The sequence below is a fragment of the Crocodylus porosus genome, unplaced genomic scaffold (assembly GCF_001723895.1).
Source record: "Crocodylus porosus isolate Cpor-Errol unplaced genomic scaffold, CroPor_comp1, whole genome shotgun sequence".
In the NCBI taxonomy this organism is placed as follows: Eukaryota; Metazoa; Chordata; order Crocodylia; family Crocodylidae; genus Crocodylus; species Crocodylus porosus.
Window position 1 is genome coordinate 13,234,875 of NW_017728924.1, and position 19,944 is coordinate 13,254,818.

Consider the following 19,944-nt stretch of genomic DNA (forward strand, 5'->3'; position numbering starts at 1 on the left):
CAAGTGGCCCTCCTCTGGACCCTCAAGGTTGTCCATATCCCTCTTGAACTGTGATGCCCAAAACTTAATGCAGTACTCCAACTGTGGCCTGACCAATGCTGCATAGATGGGAAGTATCACCTCCCTGAACCTATGCGTCATGCACCTGCTAATGCATGATAAAGAGCAGTTAGCTTTACTGATTGCTTTGTCATATGAACATGAGCTGTTGATCTTGGTGTCAACAATGAGATCCCTTTGTGCTGCTGAGAAGGTCAGCCCCCAGCCTGCACACATGCTGGTGATTCCCTCTCCCTAGGTGTAGCACCTTGTACTTGTCCTTGTTGAACTGTATCTTATTCTGTTCCTTTCACTTTTTTCCAACCTGTCCAGGTCCACTTAGATTCATTCCCTACCCTCTAGTGTGTTAACTTTGTCCAAATTTGAAGATGATACCAAATTGTGGGGTAGAGTGCTTTCTACACCCTCAAAGTCACTGATGAAGACCTTGAACAGCACAGCTCCAAGGACTGAGCCTTGTGGGACTCCACTGCCCATATCTTTCCAAGTCAATACCAACCCATCCACCACCACTCTCTGGGTGCAACTCCCTAAGCCAATTTGCCACCCACCTGACAGTGTAATCATCTGTATCACAGCCACTCAGTTTATCTGTGAGAATAATAATAAAATACAGAAGCTTGATTCTGGGTATGCAGAGAGCTAGGAAAGGCTTACAGCAATGGTGCCTAACCTTTTCAGGCTAAATGAGTGGTGCCAGATCAATCCATGGGCTGGATCTGATCCAGGGGGTCCCATCTGGTATGCAGTGCTGGACCAGCTAGGGCTCAGTGCAGCTGTACATGAATAACTAGGCTGGGGCCTGATGTCATACAGCTGCATCAGACCCTGGCTCAAACCAGTTGCATGGGAACAGGGCCCAATCCCTCTGTATGGGGCCAGTCCAGCCAGGGCTGATCCAATCAGCGTAATTTGGCAGCAGGGGAACAATAACAGTGGTAATGGCCACTGCCAAACTTCCAAATCTGTGGAAGGATTGTGCGACTCTACAGGCCACAGGCTAGATTTTGTGATTCTGCAGGCCATATCTGGCCCATAGGCAAGAGGTTGATAGCTTCTGTGGGACAGGTCCCTTGTGACTCCCATTTCCCTGTTTACAACATGGTAAGAGGAGGATACCACAGCAGTGAATGGCTAAAGGTGCTGATTAGGGAGTGTTTCTAAGACTAATTGCATTGCACTAATCATTACAAAAGGCTGAAGTAAATAAAGCAGCAGGTTCAACTCCTTACAGGAGAGAAACCAAGTTTTCCTCCTGCTAGTAGCATAGGACATTCCTGTCTGGGTCTGGCAATGGTGGAATATTTTGGACTGATGAACAGAACACACACAGGCCAGCTGTCTCTGCTAGTCATATTAAAATAATTTATAAAGGCATCCAAACAATTCAACACTTAAACAAGATTCAATAAATCCTTGTGATGCAAACAATATGTAGTTGCTTGGATTTTTTTGGTGATGCTAAAGGCACCTTGAAACGAGATGGAGCAATAGTAAAACCATGCTGCCTTTTTGCAGCATCCCCTTCATTTAAAAGTACAGCCAACTGCCCACTGCATTGCTGCTTACAAGGCAAAAAAATGTTGCAACAATAGGAGATTATTTTCAGCAATAAATGCCCACCTTTTAAGTACCCAGCCAATAGATCTTTGAACTATCTAGTGTTGCCTGCAGAACTCGCTTTAAGTAACTTTTGTATGGAAGAGTCAAAAATTAAGTTCTGCATTTCCTTCACTTCAGAGGGAGGCTGATTGATTTGTTTTACCACAAACACCTGGCTGACTTCTGAATTATTTTAATCTTGTGATTTGCTGAAGAATGTCAGGAATCAGTGTCTGAAGGTGCAGCTAGTCTAAGACAACTCCTGCAGTCCAAATCCATAGGCATGGATATCGGCTAAACCAGTGATTCTCAACCAGGGTGCCAAGACACCTGGGGTGCTATGAGATCCTTTGAAAGGTGCTACAGGAAGTGTGAAGAGATAAGCAGACAATGGCAGGCTCCGGCTCTCTTTGCCTAGCCATTCCCCTGCCTCCAGTGGCCCGGCTCCTCTGCAAGGAGGTAAGTGCTATGATTTAGTTTTTGAAATGTGGTGCTGCTCAACTTACAAAAGTAATGGAGGGGAACCTTAAGTCTAAAGAGGCTGAGAACTGCTGAGTTAAACAATGTTTCATGAGCACTAGAACCTAAACTATTTGTTTTGAATAGGCCTTGATAACAGTCCTTGCATACAGCTTTTAGCTAACAGCCATAAGACAGCAAAGTCACATTGTGTGTAAACAATTCACAGTTTAGCAAGGACCAGAACTCTGTTCTGCTGTAATAGCAAACTGAAAAAGTCCGTCCCGCACTGCTTGCTTTACAGAATGGACCCCTCTAGTCCACTGCACTTAAAGAATCGGACAAGGAAATGGAGTTCTTCTGCTTTCTGCTATAGCCCAAGCCACTCCTGACAGCTAGAGAAATCATAGCATATCTTGTTTTAAATTGAGCCTGATGTAAGAGACCCCTCAGTCATTTCTACTAATGATTAAGCTTCCATAGAAAATGAGAAATTCCTATATATCCTGAATGTTTCAAATAGTCTATTATTAGTGTGTCACAGTCAGAATAACGCCTTGGCTTCCTACCTTAAGTTTTATAATTTTGCCTTATAGTGCATCAATCTGCCCAAACCAGCTCCTCTGTCATTTTAGAAGTAGGTTTTTCAGCATTCACTGGGTAAAAGTGTAGCTGGAGATGCTGGTACAAAGTGTGAGCATGCTCTACCTGACTCAGGGAAAAGGGGTTGAATAGGAAAGGCAGCTCATCATCTCCTTCAACCTACTGGGAAACTAAGGTCAAGGAACAAGATGTTGCTTGGGAGCAACCCGGTCCATTTTATGTAGGCAGCCCTGTGTCTACATGACCAGCCCTGGTGGGTTCATTATCAAGGAGAGAGGAGTTGCAGGAGTTCTTGAATTCGTATCCCTTCAACTGACACTAGGACGGGGATTTTCACACAAGCCAACGCAGTATGTTAGGGTGGCTCAGTAATTCAATTTACCTAGCACCAGAAGGGTTGCATCTTACTGAACTCGTGCTAGAAATGTGAACACCGTTAGCTATGAACCATTTCATTGGTCCATGTCCTTATTTTTATTAGCAACTTTTAAAAACCAAGACAATGAACTGAATAAAGTGTCCAAGAATGCCAGCCAATGTCAGCTTGCTAGGTTACTTGATTTTTCTTATGGACACTGGTTTGACCAGGAATTGAAACAACACCTGAAAAAGGTTGACAACTATAGCTCAAGAAACAGATGGACAACTCCTCTTGGACCACGGGAAAAATAACTGTCCCTACAATCATGATGAGTTCTAATCAGTACAAGAAGCTAGTGAAGATACGGCTCCAAGCTACTAGCATATTGTACCTAAAAAAAAATAAAATAAAATAAAAATCAGATGCATCCACAAGTTGCATTAACTTTCTGAACAGTATGGAAATGTTTTCTTCAAAGAGGAAGTGAAAGTCTAGTGCACACCATGCCAGGAGCTCATGGTTTCCTTAGTAAGTGTCACATGATGGGCTGTCAAATCAAGCAAACTAGCATCAGAGGGGCTCACAGATTTCGTGAATACACATGTTTGGTTTGGTGTTTACACAAGACTTCCAGGCCAGGACACCACAGTAAGAATGACTTTGTTCCTTTGTTCTTTCAGCATGGGGATCAGCTCTGAATTGCTCATTCCTATGGCAGGTACTCCATTTACTGCCACAATTTCATCTCCACACCTAGGTAGAAAAGAGAAGGCACTGCTGTCAGGATGCAACTTTTGTATAGTTCATTACTTGTAGCTCTACAGTGCCTATAAGCCTCAAGTGAGACAAGGGACTCTTTCTTAGTGTGAGGCACTGTAGACAGTGGTAGTCCCTCATACCAGAAAAAGGTTGAGGGAAGGAAATAACATGCAAGCAGAAGGAACAATGTGATTGTTCTACAACTCTCATACTACTGCAACTACAACTTCTTGCCTAAACATACAGGGGTAAAGGGGACGTGGGAAAGAGAAGGGACATGCACGGTACTGGAAGCAAGTGAGGACAGGCGTAGCTGAGGCTTCAAGCAAGCATTCAGCTGAGGGGAAGACAGACTGGAGAATTGACAGCGATGGATTCAGTCTGTCAAGGCCCTTCTGCAGCTGTTTCTCTAGCCACAGCAGAGGTGAAGTGCTAGTTTCAACACAACTTGGGTTTGAGTCTGCCTCAGCTGCCAGGATGGGGCACACCCAAACTGTTTAACAGAATGGGGAGTAACTGCCTCGGCAGCAGCACTGCTGAGAGGCAAGGTGAGTCAGCACCAGCATGCTGAAGGAAGAAAAGCAAATGCAGCTTGGTATTGACAGAAGTGCTGCAGGCAAAACATGGGAGGAGATTAGGACTCCCCCAGTCAGTGCTGGCTGGGTCTTGGCTCAAGTGTTTTGTGCTGTTTGAGACACTACTTTAAGAAGTATGCAGAGAAACAGGAGAGGATTCAGAGGCAAGCAGTGGAAGTGAAAATGGGGTAGGAATGCAAGGCAGATAAGGAAGGATTGAGGGAGCTGGGCTGGGTGCACTTAGGTTGGAGAAAAGCAGAGTAAGGGGACCGTTCTTTTTTTGGCAGCCTTTCAAATATTAGAGAACAGGAAGAAAAATAGTCCTGTCACAGAGGCACCAGTTTGGACAACAGCAAAGCAGATTCAGATTAAACCTCAGGGGAAAAAAAGACTTCCTAACTGGAGAGTACTGGAACAAACTGCCTAGAGAGGTTGTAGATTCTTCCTTGTTAGGAGGTTGGTTGGGTTTTTTTGTTTTGTTTTGTTTTGTTTTTGAAGAGGCTGGATATCACCGTCTGCAGAAGCTGGATATGCATCTGCCTGGGATGATTTGGAAATAATCACTTTGCCATCGCTTCCAGCCCTACGTTTCCATAGTGTGTGAAGGCCCTTATGGGCTATGGAGTAGGCAGAGTACAGAATAGCCTACAGCAAAAGCATCTTTCAGGAAGATGAATTCCTCCTAGCTTGCCTGAGAAGGAATGAGCTAAGGCACCAACATCAGTTCCTTGACCACTGTTTTGAATTTTTCTTGGCTGGATAATCTTTTCATTGCACGAGGAATTTTATCTTTTAGGGAACAGAGCCAGGTCCCCATCCTTACACTACCCTTAGCAGGGATGCTGAAAGGGCAACACTGACCTTTGCATTACTGTAAGTGGAGTGGAAGATTCTGCAGAGAAGCTTTACAGGAAAAGATGGTCATATGTCACTCTGCCCATTTCCCACTCAGTGCACTAACTTTGTTACCTAGACAAGCCAAAAGCTGCTACGCTTCTCTTGCAAGTACTCTGGCACAGAGTCTCACCACTGGGAACCTTCTTGGGAGAGAAGGATGTTCAGGATGACCCTGCTCCATGCTGTTATTCCTCATTATAAGTTTTCACACCCCTCAGAGTATCTTTACTCATTCTCTCCCATGTGGTAGCTACATCCTTGCAGAGATGAAGTGTCAAATCTACTCATGCCAAGGCACTGATTTTTTTTTTTTATGCTGTAGCACATTAAGGGCTGGAGTGAAAGGTACTTGGATAAGTCCCTATATTTTGTTCTGACTCATTTGAATTAGATAAAAAGCAAGATACCTCCACACAAAAAAAAAAATCAAAACACTGCTGTAAAGCTCAATGCTTGTGAACTGGATACCAGTAATTAAAGAGAGAACCATACGTACTTCAGTCTCCTGTCTCGGAAAGCAGGAGTTCCAGGCACAATGGTTTTAATGAAGAACGGCTGGTTTCCTTTGCTTTCTTCAAAGCCTCCAACAATGCTGAATCCCCAGCTTTCTGAATTACTCTTACGCAGGATAATATCTTGACAGCAGTGGAGGTTACTGGAAAGAGAGGCATAGAGTGGTTTTCTCAGTTTCCACGCATAATTGCAATTAATCTATCCAGATTACCTGTATGTGGGGGAATGGGGAATATACCATAGGTTGTGAGAAGGGAAGGAAGCCAAATGTGGGGGGGTGGGGAGAGGGAGGAGGGGTCAAGGTTGTCAATGGGTTGCCTTAAAGAATCATTCAGAAAAAAAAAAAAAGAGAGAGAATTGTAAGCACAACTGCTGCAGCCCCTGCAGTTAACCTGGAATCGCATTTCTGCTTTTGTATTGTCACTACTTGGTACAATGGCTGCATTCAGGCACTAGGTCTCGCTGATGAAAAGTAAATGTTCAATTAGGTAAAGCAACCAGCCTTCAGTCAAAACAACTGAATCCATCAGGGTTTGCTCATGAAAAACATCTCTTGTTGTACCCTGTGCTTTTTGGAATGTTATAATCCCATGACAAGAAGAGAAAGATTGTTTATAAGACAGTAGATCCAAAACAGCACGGGGGATCTCCCTCAATATCTAGAAGGTTTAAAAATCTTGAGTGTCTTACTGCCTGCTAGTTGAAGAAGGTGGCAAGGGAGTGAAACATGCAATTGTCAATGTCACCTGCCTCTCCCCATGCCCAGCCTTAGTGCGGGCAGCTTGCTATTGGCTTGCCATGAGGCAGCGCCTTCCCTTCCTCCTCTTCCTCCTCCCCTTCTTCCCACCACCAGTGCCACCAGGCTGCTAAGTGTTCCCACCAGCCGTGGCTTGATGCTGCAGGAGGAAACCAGTAGGGTGGTGTAGTGCAATGCTCCCAGGCCACGCAGCCCGAGTCGGGCAGAGCCAGTGCTAGGTCCTCCTGTGCCACCTTACACGGTTTTCCTTTCACTTGTGCTGGGCCACACTCTGCCCACCGCTTAGAAACACCACATGGGGGAGGGGCTACTGCATCCTGGGATACCGTAACATATAATCAATGCTTTAAGCCACTTAAAAGTGTTTGTGTGTAGCAAATCCATGGGTTAAGAACTTCAGGAGCCTAAAATTACTGTGTAACTAGGCTTAAAGTCAGCAGTGTTAGTCTAAAGTCAGGCAGGAAGCAGGGCAGTGTCATAGCACCTGACAAAGTACTGTCATCTACAAAAGCTTATGCATTTTTAATGAGTTGGGCCCTAAGGTTTCTCCCACGCTTATAAAGTCAGTATTCACACTAACATGTAACTACTGCAACCAGACCCAGCTCTAGTTTGCTGAGAAAAGTACTCCAACTAGTTTTGGTATCTCCATAGTTATGTTGTGCTGTTTTGGGTGAGCAAGGTAATTTACAACAGATGAGCTGAAAATGAAGTACAACTGATAATAGACAGCAACACGCAGCTACACCATAGCCAAAGATAGTGAATGTGCTAGGCACAATTTAAGCCTGAGCTTCATGTGGAAGGCACAGTTCTTATGTGGCAGTGGGCTCTTTAATGTGCATTAGCTCATTTTAATGTATATTAAAGTCACTAAAAATGTACACTTTAGATAATGCACATTAAAATAGGCTAATGTGCATTAAGCATCACTTAAACCATGTTCTTTAGTTAATGCACATTTTTCTAGTACTTCAGGGTGCCTGTAGACATGTTGGAAGGTTGCTCCAGTACACTGTAATAACAATTAATTGGGCATTTATACACATACCTTTTTGTCCCACGACATGCCAAAGATCTGTCACTTCATGCGAGCTGACGCACACCTTGCTGCACCACGTGCAGTTGTATAAGTGGTGAAAAAAGCACACAGAAAATGGTGTGGTGCGCTTTTCAACCAAAGCAGTTCCAATGTATTTTAGTTCAAAAGTGCACCGTTGCCATTTTCTCAGTGCTGACACACAATTTGCCACTTATACAACTGCAAGTGTTGCAGCACCTGGCGCTGTGGTGTTTACATGTATAAAAATGCCCATTGGGTCTGCTGGAGTGCAGTAATTAGCACATCTTCTGCATCAGCATCCCCACACTTCAATATGGTGGTGGGGGTGCTTTAACAATAGCTTTTCGAATGAGCTTAGTTCAAGCACCCTTGCTGCCATTTTCAAGCACAGGAACACTTGATACATGAGACTCTGTGGCACTTTAACTTGAGTGGCTCTCTGAGCCACTCCGATTAAAGCACCCTGCCCCCTACCCCTGACACATGTGTAAAACTGCCCTCACAATGGAGGTACTAGATTTAATGCACATTAATTAAAGTGCATTAATGCACCTGTAGAGGTGCCCAGTGACTGCAAGTTGTTACTTCTACTAATCCTAGTATATTCCAAAGGCCTGTCATTCTCTATAGCAAGCAGTTTTGCCTGTGCAATTTTTTGGGGATGCTGGGGAAAGCTTAGAACATTTTCCATAAAGGCTGCCAGGTTGATTTATGATTTTGACAGAAACTTTGTTACTTTTGAGTGTTCACATTTTCTTCGAACAAAAGGGTGATGTGCTGTCCATGGCAGGGGCGGGGATGGGATTCTCTTAGTTCCTGAAGCTGAATGTTGAAACAGCTCAGATTTCATGGAGGTGGGTACTGTGTGACCACCCCAGAAGAAAAATGTAATACTGCAGCAGAAAAAAGGAGGACTGAGGTGGACAACAAAAATACCCACAGCTATATTAGGAGGATTGTGTGTGGGGGACATCCAGTGCCATAATCCAAATAGCCAATCACTATGTGTCTGAGATTAGGGGAAAAACACCATGTTATAGCATAACTATCTGTTGGCTAAGGATCTTAAGAGCCTCAACAGGAACATTGATCTGATCTATGATTTATGCTAAATCCTGTGTTTTTTAAAATGGGATATGAATTTTTAAGACCAGAACTTGTTCTAACTGTGATGAGTTGTCTAGTCATGACATTTGGGCTATCCCCTATTTTAACTTCTCTTCTTAGGCAGTACCGTATCAGAACAGTGTGAACAGCCAAGTCCAGTGGTCGGTAGACAGTATGCTGCTAGGTAAGCCAGGCTGACAAATGCCAGATGAGACAAGCGGGAGGCCACAAGTACAAGAGCTTAGTATACAAAGGCTGGAATTCAGCATCATGGACAGAAGTGTTGAAAAGGACAGAGAATGCCCCTAGTGAGCCTTGAGCACAACCTCTTCAGATTCTGCTTTTTCATCAAACAACTGCTCTCTCAGGGTAGACACACACACACGGCCTACTTCCAACAAATGTGAGAGATTAAGTAGCACAGGAGCCATCTGTTGGATCATGTATACCTGGGGGGGTGGGGGGGAAACCAGCACGTGATGCCAAACCGCTGAAAAACATTTTAACTGTTGGTGAACATTGCAAGAAGGCTATGCTGAATAATGGGGCTCTCTCAGTCCAATGATTTCCCAACAGGGGAAAAAACTTATGCTGCACATACTGGTCAATGCGTTTAAGATTACAAACACTGGTGCTCAGTAGAGGACAGCAATAAGAACAATAAGCCAATCAAAGAAGAACAGAAGCAATTGCTAGAGAGTGGAAGATAGTCATCTCAATCGTATTTCACTGGGAAGAACTGGAGGTGATCATCTGGAACCCTGTGCATGAAGCAGAGACTCCAAAACTGCTCTCTAAGTATCCAAAGTGCTGTCATAAAGGAAAAACCCCTTCTCCCACTGCAGAGAGCAGGGCATTGAGGTGGGATAGGGTTGATGGAGGGGATACAGAAAGGGGAGTTCTGGCTGTCCACCAAGAGGGTGGGATGGCTGGAATTATGCTTACTGTCCCCAGGTGCAGAACAGAAAGTAGGGTGTTCTACATTCCCAGCACTTCTGGTTTTGCTGGTTGCTACATGGGACCAAGAAGGATCTCCACCACCCTCCCACCCCCTTTCTGTTGCTGCATGTATCAGAGTTTGTGTGGGTTTTTTTCTTTTTTTTTCACCTCCTTAAGATGCACTGGTGTTGACTGCAGTCAAGACTGGGAATTTTGACTGGGGTATGCCAATGCTCATGCTGGGACTAAAACTCAGAGGCTCTTGGCTACAGGGTCTTTCCCCTCCTCTCAGGGCATGACTGATTGCCATATTTGGGGTCAAGAATGAATTTTAGCCCATGTTCAGACTGACATGGGCTGTGGGGGTGGCCCACTTGGATCTCTCGAGAATAGTTTAACAACTCTTGCAGAAGCAGGACACTGACCACCATTGTCCCCCTGTTTTACCTGTGGCAGGTTACAGTGCTATACCTTGTAGTTAGTTGTGTGACAAGGGCGATGTGTGTGGTTTTAGTAATAGGTTAGACAGGTATTTGTATGGGATGATTTAAACAGAAAAACATTTAGCCTCCACAATCTGTACCAGAACCTGCCTCAGGCAGGGGCTTGAACTGGACCTTCAGAGGCCCCTTTTGGCCTTATTTTTCTACAATTTTAAAATGAGGATCTTTTTATAATCAACTTTCATCCTGCAGAAATTGGAGACTTAACTTTTGAACACAACTTGTAGTCTCTTGTTACACGAGGGTGTGAGTGAAACCACAAGCCCTAAGAAAGGTCCAGCAAGGGAATAATGTGGACAATGTTGGCTTAAGGCTCAAACTTGAAACTAAGGAAGATGACTGGAAAGCAAGAAACCCAACATCATGGAGACAGAACTCTGGAAAAAGCAGAGCCTCCGTAGCTGGGAAATCTTCTGTAACTGTATCCTTCACCTCCATCCTCCCTTGTGTGCAAGACTGGGCATGCAAAGGGTTGTTTCCCCACAGTGCTGTGCCCCGTATGGCTCCTCTGGAGAAACTGTTAGGATTTGGGAGTCAAAGCCCAGCCTCCTGTATGAGCATGAGTTGATCTGGTGCAGCAGAGGCTACTTATCTCAGCACTTTAAAGAACTGGGTTGCTTTTAGGGAAAGGGTGAAAAGATATTAGTAGGGCTTTGCTGAGCACAAGAATGAACACGCTGCCTTCAGTGAGCTGCTCTTGCTGGGCTTGTTAGCTTGGTGTTTACAGGTTGCTAAACTGGAGGAAGGGAAGGTAGTCAGAGGCTTTGTTTGGTTGGTTGCACCAGGATACAAGCCTATAAATCACCTGAAACCCCTGGCTGGAGGCTTTATTTCTTTTTTTCCAGCCTGTGCCTCCTGCAAGCTCCCTTTTCAGCAGCTTGGATGTTAGCCCTGCCACATCCCACACTGCCCCCCTGGGTGAACTTATTCTAATTTGACCTTTGAACAAATGACCAAGTTAGTGGAGTACCACTTGCATCTCTCTGGAAAGGAGATGGAAGTTCAAACCTTAAAGGGTCCCCTCTCAAATCTGCCACCTGGACCTCAGCAGGCTAGTTCCCACTGCTTTTGGCACCAGCACATGGCAAGTCTCTATCCCAGTGCTCTTTGTCAGGGAAACTAATTATTAGCATCATTTTTCCTAACATTACAAGTTATATAGCTGAGACTAACAAGAGACAGATACCCAGAGGAAGGCTCGTCTCTGCACAAAATGACAAACTAGCAATGTCAGAGCACTGATCTCCATCAGACAGCTCAGAGCAACCAGAGAGTTTCGGCTTCACGATGTTTCAGGGCAAATTGTTTGCAGTGTGCACGCTGCCATCAAAACGTACAGCACAACAAAATAGCTCCTGTACAAAACATGTGCTTGCTTTTCTCCCCTTCTCCTGCAGCAGATGCAGTTGGAGAAAGCATTCGGTGAACTCTGGCAATATTCCCGAGTGATGGGGGGCAGAAATACCAAAGGGCGGGGGGAGCCTCTTAAGTTAATTTGTTTTACAAAGACTAAACAGACAAGTAAGGATTCTTCTTGCTTTCTGTTAAGAGGGCATGTTGGCAAGTTTGACTGTTCAAAGGTAACTGATGATTCACTTTACCGAAGTGTCAGTTGAGGCAAAATAGAGACAGACCAAACAAACATACCTAGGTAGTCCAAGCCACATGGTCCAAAGGGGAGACCAGCTGAATCCTTGTTCCCTTTTCTCAGACGATGGGTCTGTGGGTTCTGGTACAAGGATCTCCAGGGCTTTCAGTACCAGTACGTGGGAAGCAGCATTGGATTTAAGTGCTGACACAGCTTCATAGTAGTTCATATGAGTCAAATCAATGCCATTTATACTCAAGAGCACATCTCCTGTTGATGATATGAATAGATTAGGGGGAGTTAGCCAAGTGAATTTACTAACCTTCCATGATGGTTAGTAAATGCACATCTGCCCCAGGTCCTCACGCAGGACCTGCTGCCAACTTACACTTGCACTCTAAATCTCATTCACTGAGTGAAGGTAAAGAGAGCAGGGTATGGAGGCTGTGGAAAGCTACCTTACCTCTCTTGATCCTGCCATCCCTGAAGAGGCATCCAATGGGCTGCACACTTGTCACATAAACAGGCAGCTTGTTCTTATTATCCCTTCCGCCTCCAATAGTTATTCCCAAAGATTCCTTTGGTTCCTTTTTTATGGTAACAGTCTTTTCCTGGCTAGCATATCCCTGAGGTAGCTCCTACAAAGTGAGGAAAACGTATACGTGGTTTCATCAGTGCACAGACCCTACGGACACCCCAACTTTGGGGCAGGATTAGAACAGCCTATAAATGCAATGCTGGAGAAAGCCCCAACATGACTGGACAGCAAAGCTCTCTGCACAGAACAGACAAAGGCTATCACAGAGTTGCCAAGATGATTCAGCCATAAGTCTGAGGATCTGTCTCCACAACTATTCAACCCTTTATTCCTACTAGAAGCTCACTACTGGGAGAAAATGGAGACTCAAAGTGGAAAGAAACTAACATCTGTCACAACATCTATCGAACATATAAAGTGCTACCAGCTTTTGATCAGGTCTTTAATTGGGATGGATTTCAACTAGTGACACACAGAGTGAAGTTGAACTCCCAGATATCATTACCAATCCTAAACACTTATTGCTTGTGCGTCTCATGTGAACTTTAGTATTTATTCAGTCAGACGAGCTCAGATCTGCAAGCCTTCTGTTTTGCCAGACTCAATATACCATAAGGCACATCATGGAAAGAAAAGGTGGAGGCTTATTTTTTATATTTGGCATTGCTGTATGGGATAAAAGGACAGTTTCTACTAACTTAACTGTTTTAAATGAAAACCAAAGGAAGGGATTTTTCAAAACAGCTTAGCATTGCCCTAAATCTACTTTCTTTCAACTGTGAAGTCAGCTGCAAAACTCCCACTGACTCCGATTAGGTCATTGGCAAGTTATTTTGAAAATCCCTCTTCCAACACTTGCTAAAAAGCACAGTGCTTGCTTTATGGATCTTAAAGTAAGCGAGGGTTTAGACTGAGAGCATGTATGTGTGCATGCATGGGAAATGGAAGGAAGATACTAGAATACAATTTATACAGCAAAGAGCTACCAGACTCAAATTACTTCTGGCAGCCACCAATTCAGAACCTGCGAACTCAGAATCTTAACACAACAGGCCGGGCAGTAAGTGTTTCAGGAAAAACATCTTTATACAACTGGTAGTTTTAAATAATGAACAAACTGTCAGAGGCAGCAACACAACAACCAACCTGTTCAAGCTCTGAGTTTTCTAGAATAGGGAACAGGAAGGTAAAAAACTAGGGCTGTCAAACAATTAAAAAAATTGATTGTGATTAAAAAAAAAAAAATAGTCACAATTCATCACAATTTTAATTGCACAGCTAAAAACTCAAAATTATAAGTAGAAAAACTCAAAATTATGCAGGTACTTTGTATGTTTGGGTGTGAGTGCGGGGGGTGGGTGGATGGGGTTTAGAGCCTGGAATGGGGGGTTGCCCACAGGGGGGTCTGGAGCCTGGGGAAGACAGACCCCCACATATCCTTGCAGGATGCCCAATCTGAGCGGGGTCTCCATGGAGCTGCCCCAAGCCTAGAGCTTGCTCCCAACCCCAGTGGTGGCTCACCCCAGCAGTGGTGGCTACAGACCAGGCTGTGGGCAGCTGCTCCAGCCCTGCCCTGTCCTGAGCCTGAACTTCTCTCCTTACTTGCTCAGCAGGTGCCAGGTGGTCCCAACCTGCCCTGGTGCTGAGGATGCCAAGCAGCCCCGCTGCAGCCCAGCACCACCTTCCCTGAACCCCCAGTGTTGCCAGCCTGACTGCTCAGCGCCCTGGATGGGGGTTGTGGGTAGGTGCCTGGGTGTAACCCCTCCCCACCTTCCTGCTGCAGCTGCCCAGAGCCCACATCCAGACTGCCTTATGGCTCTTATTGCCACCGCTGCTTCACGGGGCGGCCCAGAGGCAGCAGTGCAGCTGCAGGGCAGGGCAGCCCAGGTGCAGGCTCCAAAACCACATGCATGATTAACATGTTAATCGGTTCTTGTGTTAATTGTGCACATTAATGGAGAATAATTGACAGCCCTATAAAAAGCAAATTACGTTGGTGGAGTAAAGCTGCACAAGCAACATGCTTCAGCTTTGGTGGCTGAGCTTTCACTGCAGGCCACAAGGCTACCTAATCCCAAATGGTGGTGGTTGTTTCTCCATTTCACAAGGGGAGAGCAGTCCTACAGACAGAGAAGTGCACTGAGTGATAAATGTACTGGCTTTGGTGCTGTTAAATATCCAGAGGTCCCTTCCAAAAACTGAGTTGACCTTGCAGTCATGGCCAACAATTTTTCTTCCCTTAAAATAGGCTTCCATCTCAATGTCCACTGAGGGTTACTGCAGTACTTGCTAGGTACTGGATCTTCCATGCACTTGTACACAACTCACTGCACTGCCAGTCACCAGCACCTACTGTTTGCAACACTTGAAGGAGGAAAAGTGCCCTGGAACCAAACTCTGCTCCTCATACAGCTGTAGTAAGCTTCATATTTTCAGTGTGCTCAGGGAAAATGAATAGACCTGAGAAACAAACCATTGGACCTACAGAAAACACTGATTATGACAGCACTTGCCTTCTGGTAGTTAGGTTTGCGGCGGTAGTAAGTTTGCTCAGGCCTCCTTCGATGGTGCACTGGGCTCTCTCCATTGCTGCTGCTGCTGCTGCTGGGTGTGCTGCCATCATCAACAGTATCTACCAGCTGTGTGCCAGATTGCCGGAGGACCACAAAGTTCACTCTCGTCTCACTGGCCTGCCAGAAAAGCAAAAGGGTTAAGTTTGAAACTGTTGCAGTGTCCCTGGAAAATCAAGTCTCTCTATGGGTGTGGCAGGGCACTGCTGGGGCCTGCCATGGTAAGGACTTAGCTAGCCAGCTGGCAGGTGCTTGATTGCAGCAGCCACTGTAGATCTCTGGCCACCTATATAAACAGAGCAGTTCAGTGCCAGCAGGCCAGGCAGAGACTTTGCCTGGCTGCAGGGCTGCTTGGCACATCCTTGGAGGTAAGAGCAGGAGCTGTAGAGGATGGCTAGGAGGCTCCTGATCCTGGGCATGACCTAAAACTGCACCCTGCCATGTGGCCTGGTGGGGCTCTCAGTGGTGCGGGAGCCCCCAGGAAATGCCAGGCCAGTTACCACCTTGGTAAAAGGTGTGTTGGGGCGCCTTAATAACCCCCACTCCCACAACTGGGTCAGTTACCTGTTAGTAGGGTCTGGAAGGTGGACCCTGGAGAGACAGTGGGGCTATAGACTTGGAACCTGTCTTGAAATCCCCCGACTGTCAATGCTGGGACCAGGACCAGAAGGGTCGAAGGGCCAGGGGCCCACTGCGAGAGACGCCCAGAGCTCAGAGACCGGGGCTCTGACTGGCCTGGAGGTGAGGCCCGGGCCTGTGTAGCAAAAGGTCTTGGGGGGGACCACACCTGTAAGGGGGAACAGCTCAGGGAGTTAGGCAGCTCGAATGAAGGTGGAGTGGGCTGCCTGAGTGGAAGGATCCAGGTGGGGTCCAGACTGGAGGATTCTGGGGCCCAGAGTGGGGCCAGAGAGATTAACAACTAGTGGATGCCATCTGCAAGGCTTGGGCTGCAGTGTAGGGGAGGAACGGAGCTGCAGATGGCGCCCCCTGGCATCAGGGCAAGAAATGGGCAGCCTCCCACCTAATTAACATCTTAATTTAATTATCATCAAGGTGGGCGGGTCAAAGGCAAATCGGCCTCAAGAAGGCCCCCCTGTTACAGTGGGCCATGGAGGGTGGAAGCTGGTAACTTTTACTGACTGCTGTGACAGCAGTATGACAGAGCTTGTGCCACTGAACCATACGTGTAACAAGTGCACACCCTCTTCCAGGCCCAGGCAAACCAACAGCAGAAGGTGACTGAAAGTCAGGTGTCAGTGATGGGGATGACTCTCCTGACCAGACTTGACTTTCTACACACTTTCCAGGCTCCAGTATCACGTATAAGTTTAAGATACTCAAGAGGTACGAGTATCACTTATAAATTCAGCCTCCAATCTCAAGAGGGACTGACGCTTTACCCTTTAAGCCAGTGATTCTCCAGCAGGGGCCTTGAGATCCTTTCAAGGGTGCCACACAATGTTAGCACTGTTAGGTGTACATGATTCGCAAGATAAACCCAGAAATTTCATCTAGGAATCCATAGTGTTAAAAACATCCTGTCCTGTTGTGATCTTACTGGGTTCTTTGCAACAGAAAAAGTGCTCTATTATTTCTCCATATTCCAAAAACAAACAAGTGAAAACCAAGGAGCTAAGTCTAATGAGGGGTACCTCAACACTTCAGAGGTTTAGAGCCACAGGTGTTCTTTGTGATTTTTCTTCGAACACCCACCTATCTGCTGCAACAGCTGAAACTAGGTAAAAGAATTCCAGTTACTCCTCTTGTTTAATGTGTGGTTCTACTGAGTAGTTCTGGTGCCAGAGCATACGCTTGATGTCGCTGTAACAGAAGCAAATCTTATGACCTCCTGTAAGGACTAACAGTTTGGAATTTCTACTTGAATAAGAGAGTCCTGACATCCCAGGGAAATCTTGAACAACCATACTTCCAGGGTTGCTTCAGAAGGCATTAGTTACATTCTAGAAATGGTCTTCTTCACAAGCTGCAGTATTTCATGGGGATTCTCACGCCTCCATCCTCAAGAAGCCAAGTTATTTATACATGCAACATAGCATCTTACAGAAAGAATCCTTTCTCCAAGGAATGTGCCATATGAAGTGCAGCAAGTCTTAACTGAAAATCAAATTAGATCCCAGAAAAGCTGAGCCGCCTAAAAAATTCTATAGGATATCCCTTTAAGGTCAATCCTGACTTGGATCCAGTTAGCCCACTGAAGTCATTTAGGGACTCTTCTCACTGCTTTTAGTGGGAGCTAGATAAAGTCCCATACCTGAGATTTAAATCTGCACTCAGGAGTCACAATTTAAACTCTTGTCAGGAGTTCAACCAACATACTGGATTTGTGATCTATATGTAGTGGTCTTAGAACCAGTGCTTTGACACTTGCCGACTTTAACAGTATGATCTCAGGCCTTGCAGTTAGTCCTTCATCTCAGTACATCTTTTCTGTCCCCTTCTGAAATATAGCTTGCTCAGGGAATTTTACAACCAGCTTCACAAATATAAACATCAGTTTGTGTTGCTTCTGTTCTGTGCCGTCAGCCTCGGAGACCTCTCTGCAGATCATTCTCTCCATCAAGTATCAAGCAGCGACAGAGGCTTCATTTCACAACCCTGGCCCTTCTCTGTCACACGCATATGCACTGTGTCTAAACAGTCTATCTGCAGAAAGGCTACGTGTAACCCTTTACAAAGAGACCAGGTCACCATGGGTGCACTAAACCACCATAGAAAACTGACTCATCACAACCCCGTCAGAGCTGACTCAGGGTAGGTTCCCACCCTGCATTTTTATCAGCGTTAGAACACGGTAATCCCTACATCTGCAGGGAAGCCACTCTCCCAAAAATAGTTACTCAGGAGTATCCAGGTTGCTCAAGCACTTTTCATTAGCCCCTGGGTCAGAAACAAAGTGCCGTACTGGTGGTGCAAATAGGCAGTTACGAGACCAACCACTCCTCCACACTGTAAATTACCTGGATTATCTGTGCAGCAGTCTCGGGTGTTCCTTGCCTCAGGTCCTGGCCGTTTATAGAAAGGACTCTGTCGTTCCGACTCAGCTTCCCATTTTTGGCTGCCAAGCCTCCATCCAGCAAATCTAGAATAAAAATTCCCGGCTCATCTGTTTTCCTAATCAGTTTGATTCCCAGGGGCTCTGATCGGTCTCTCTTCATCAGGGTAACATGAATCACTTCCCGGTTTACAGCAGGGCTGGAGTCCTGCTGGACAGTCCTGGGGGAAAACCCCTTCTCCTGTAGGATCACGAAGTGGAGAACAGAACCTGGATGGCACAGCAAAGAGACCGCTTGGCAGTGAGTCACATTGCTGATGTTGACACCGTTCACCTACGGGAGAGAACCCATTGTTTGGAATCTATACACAACCCGAGAGACAGACAGTCCTACATGGCTAGTAGCATACAGAGTGCATGTAACCCTCCATGGTAGAAGAGCCATCCTGTGCACTATGCACTCTGGTGCACAATCAGCTACTCTTGATGCAAGTGCAGAGGACAGAATTCTCTAATGGGGAATGCAGAAGATCAGCAGCAGGTGGGGCAAGATACAGCCGCTGCAACAGGACAGCCCCCAGACAGAGGACAGAAATCAGAGAATAGAAAACATCACAGCCAACTCCAAGCCATTGCATAAATGGTCTCTACCTTGTACCTTCTGGTACCTACTGCAGTAAAAGCCTTAAGGTACAGAACATCCATCCTCACCCCATTTCCCTTGAGAGACTACTCCACAGTCTGGAAAATGGATAGGATCTTCAGGATCTTCTTAAGATTGTTTGGGGTAATTTTCTTCCTTCCAGTGGTGCTGTGTTATAGGGTTCTAGTCTGTTGCCACTTAGTGTGAATGTGGGGTTCAAGGAGACATGGGTGGCATCCTCGTCGGTACTCCAAGACCCAGCGCAAGCTGGGCTGAAGGAGTATGAGGTGTTGAATAATTTAATCACTGCCCAGGTAAGACTAGGAGGTACACGACCCTCAGTCAGACGAGATGGAAGTTACCTTGGTCGGCTGGGGTGGGGAAGTGACTTGATTATGTCTGCCACTCCCGGTGCACTCAGCCAGTCATTGCTCAATTTGTAATCCAACACGCACTGATTATATTTCCACTGGTTGTCAGAGAATCAACTAGTAGCAACAGTAATGCTGGCTGGGAACAAGGTAATAGCAGTTTCGTTTGCATTCAGGCTTTAGTAGCATACTACTTGCCTACTACCTCAATTAGACTACTTCAATGCACCCTGTGTAGAGCTTTTTATTTATTTAGAAGCTGATATAGAATGTGGCAACTTATTTGTTCAGCAGGTTATAGCACCATGTGCCTTGTGTCCTATGCTCCATTCTGGCTGCCTACTAGATTCAAGTTGTATTTAATTTATTTATGCTGATAATACGACTTGTGGCATATTTAATTTATGCTGGGTTTCACCTACAAGGCTTTAAATAGCTTATGATGAATCCGCTTGAGAGAATGCAGCTGCAGCAATATTGCATGGAGAAAGACAACAAGGTGAGTAAGGCCTTCTAGCTGGACTGCTCTCTGTTTGAGGGAGCTGGAGTTGTTGGAAGAGGATTCTCACTGGTGAGGAGTCTTCATAATTCCCTTGCCCACCCTAATCTAAAACACCCTACAACTATCTAATGCACACAGCCAAAAATATCTAGAATAATATTTTAAACCACTTTAAGTTTGATGAATCAGAAATATTTCTCCAACAATGGGGAGTAAAGTGAGTTTTGGACAGAAGTAGGGGTTTTTAAGTCAATGGGATGAACTTAAAAGGACTGCTCTTCTGAATTGTACCCCTTTTGAACCACCCTAAGTAAATCCTCATTCCTACATCTGCACCCTTAAATGTCTGGTCAGGTCAAAAATAAGAACAAAGACAGAACTTAAACCGATCCAACCTCTCAAGGGGTAGAAACGTGCTCAGATTCTACTTTATAAATGTCACTTGGTGCACCTTGGTTCCAGTAACCTCAAAAGCAATTGAACACTGTCAGGAAACCTGTTCTTGTCAGGTCACAAATTCC

At 45.5% G+C, this 19,944-nt stretch overlaps 1 protein-coding gene across 2 annotated transcripts in view; it reads right to left on the minus strand.

Moving 5' to 3' along the window:
• Positions 1 to 1,403: 1,403 nt before the first annotated feature.
• Positions 1,404 to 19,944, minus strand: part of LOC109313682 (ligand of Numb protein X 2-like) — a 42,674-nt gene continuing 24,133 nt past the window's right edge. For both annotated transcript variants that reach the window (XM_019540359.1, XM_019540358.1), the window contains 6 exons: positions 17,873 to 18,241; positions 14,838 to 15,014; positions 12,250 to 12,424; positions 11,846 to 12,056; positions 5,813 to 5,971; positions 1,404 to 3,838 (listed from right to left, as the gene is read on the minus strand). In XM_019540359.1, coding sequence (XP_019395904.1) covers positions 3,703 to 3,838; positions 5,813 to 5,971; positions 11,846 to 12,056; positions 12,250 to 12,424; positions 14,838 to 15,014; positions 17,873 to 18,241 — 1,227 coding nt within the window. In that variant the 3' untranslated portion in view covers positions 1,404 to 3,702. The remainder of the gene's footprint in view (positions 3,839 to 5,812; positions 5,972 to 11,845; positions 12,057 to 12,249; positions 12,425 to 14,837; positions 15,015 to 17,872; positions 18,242 to 19,944) is intronic.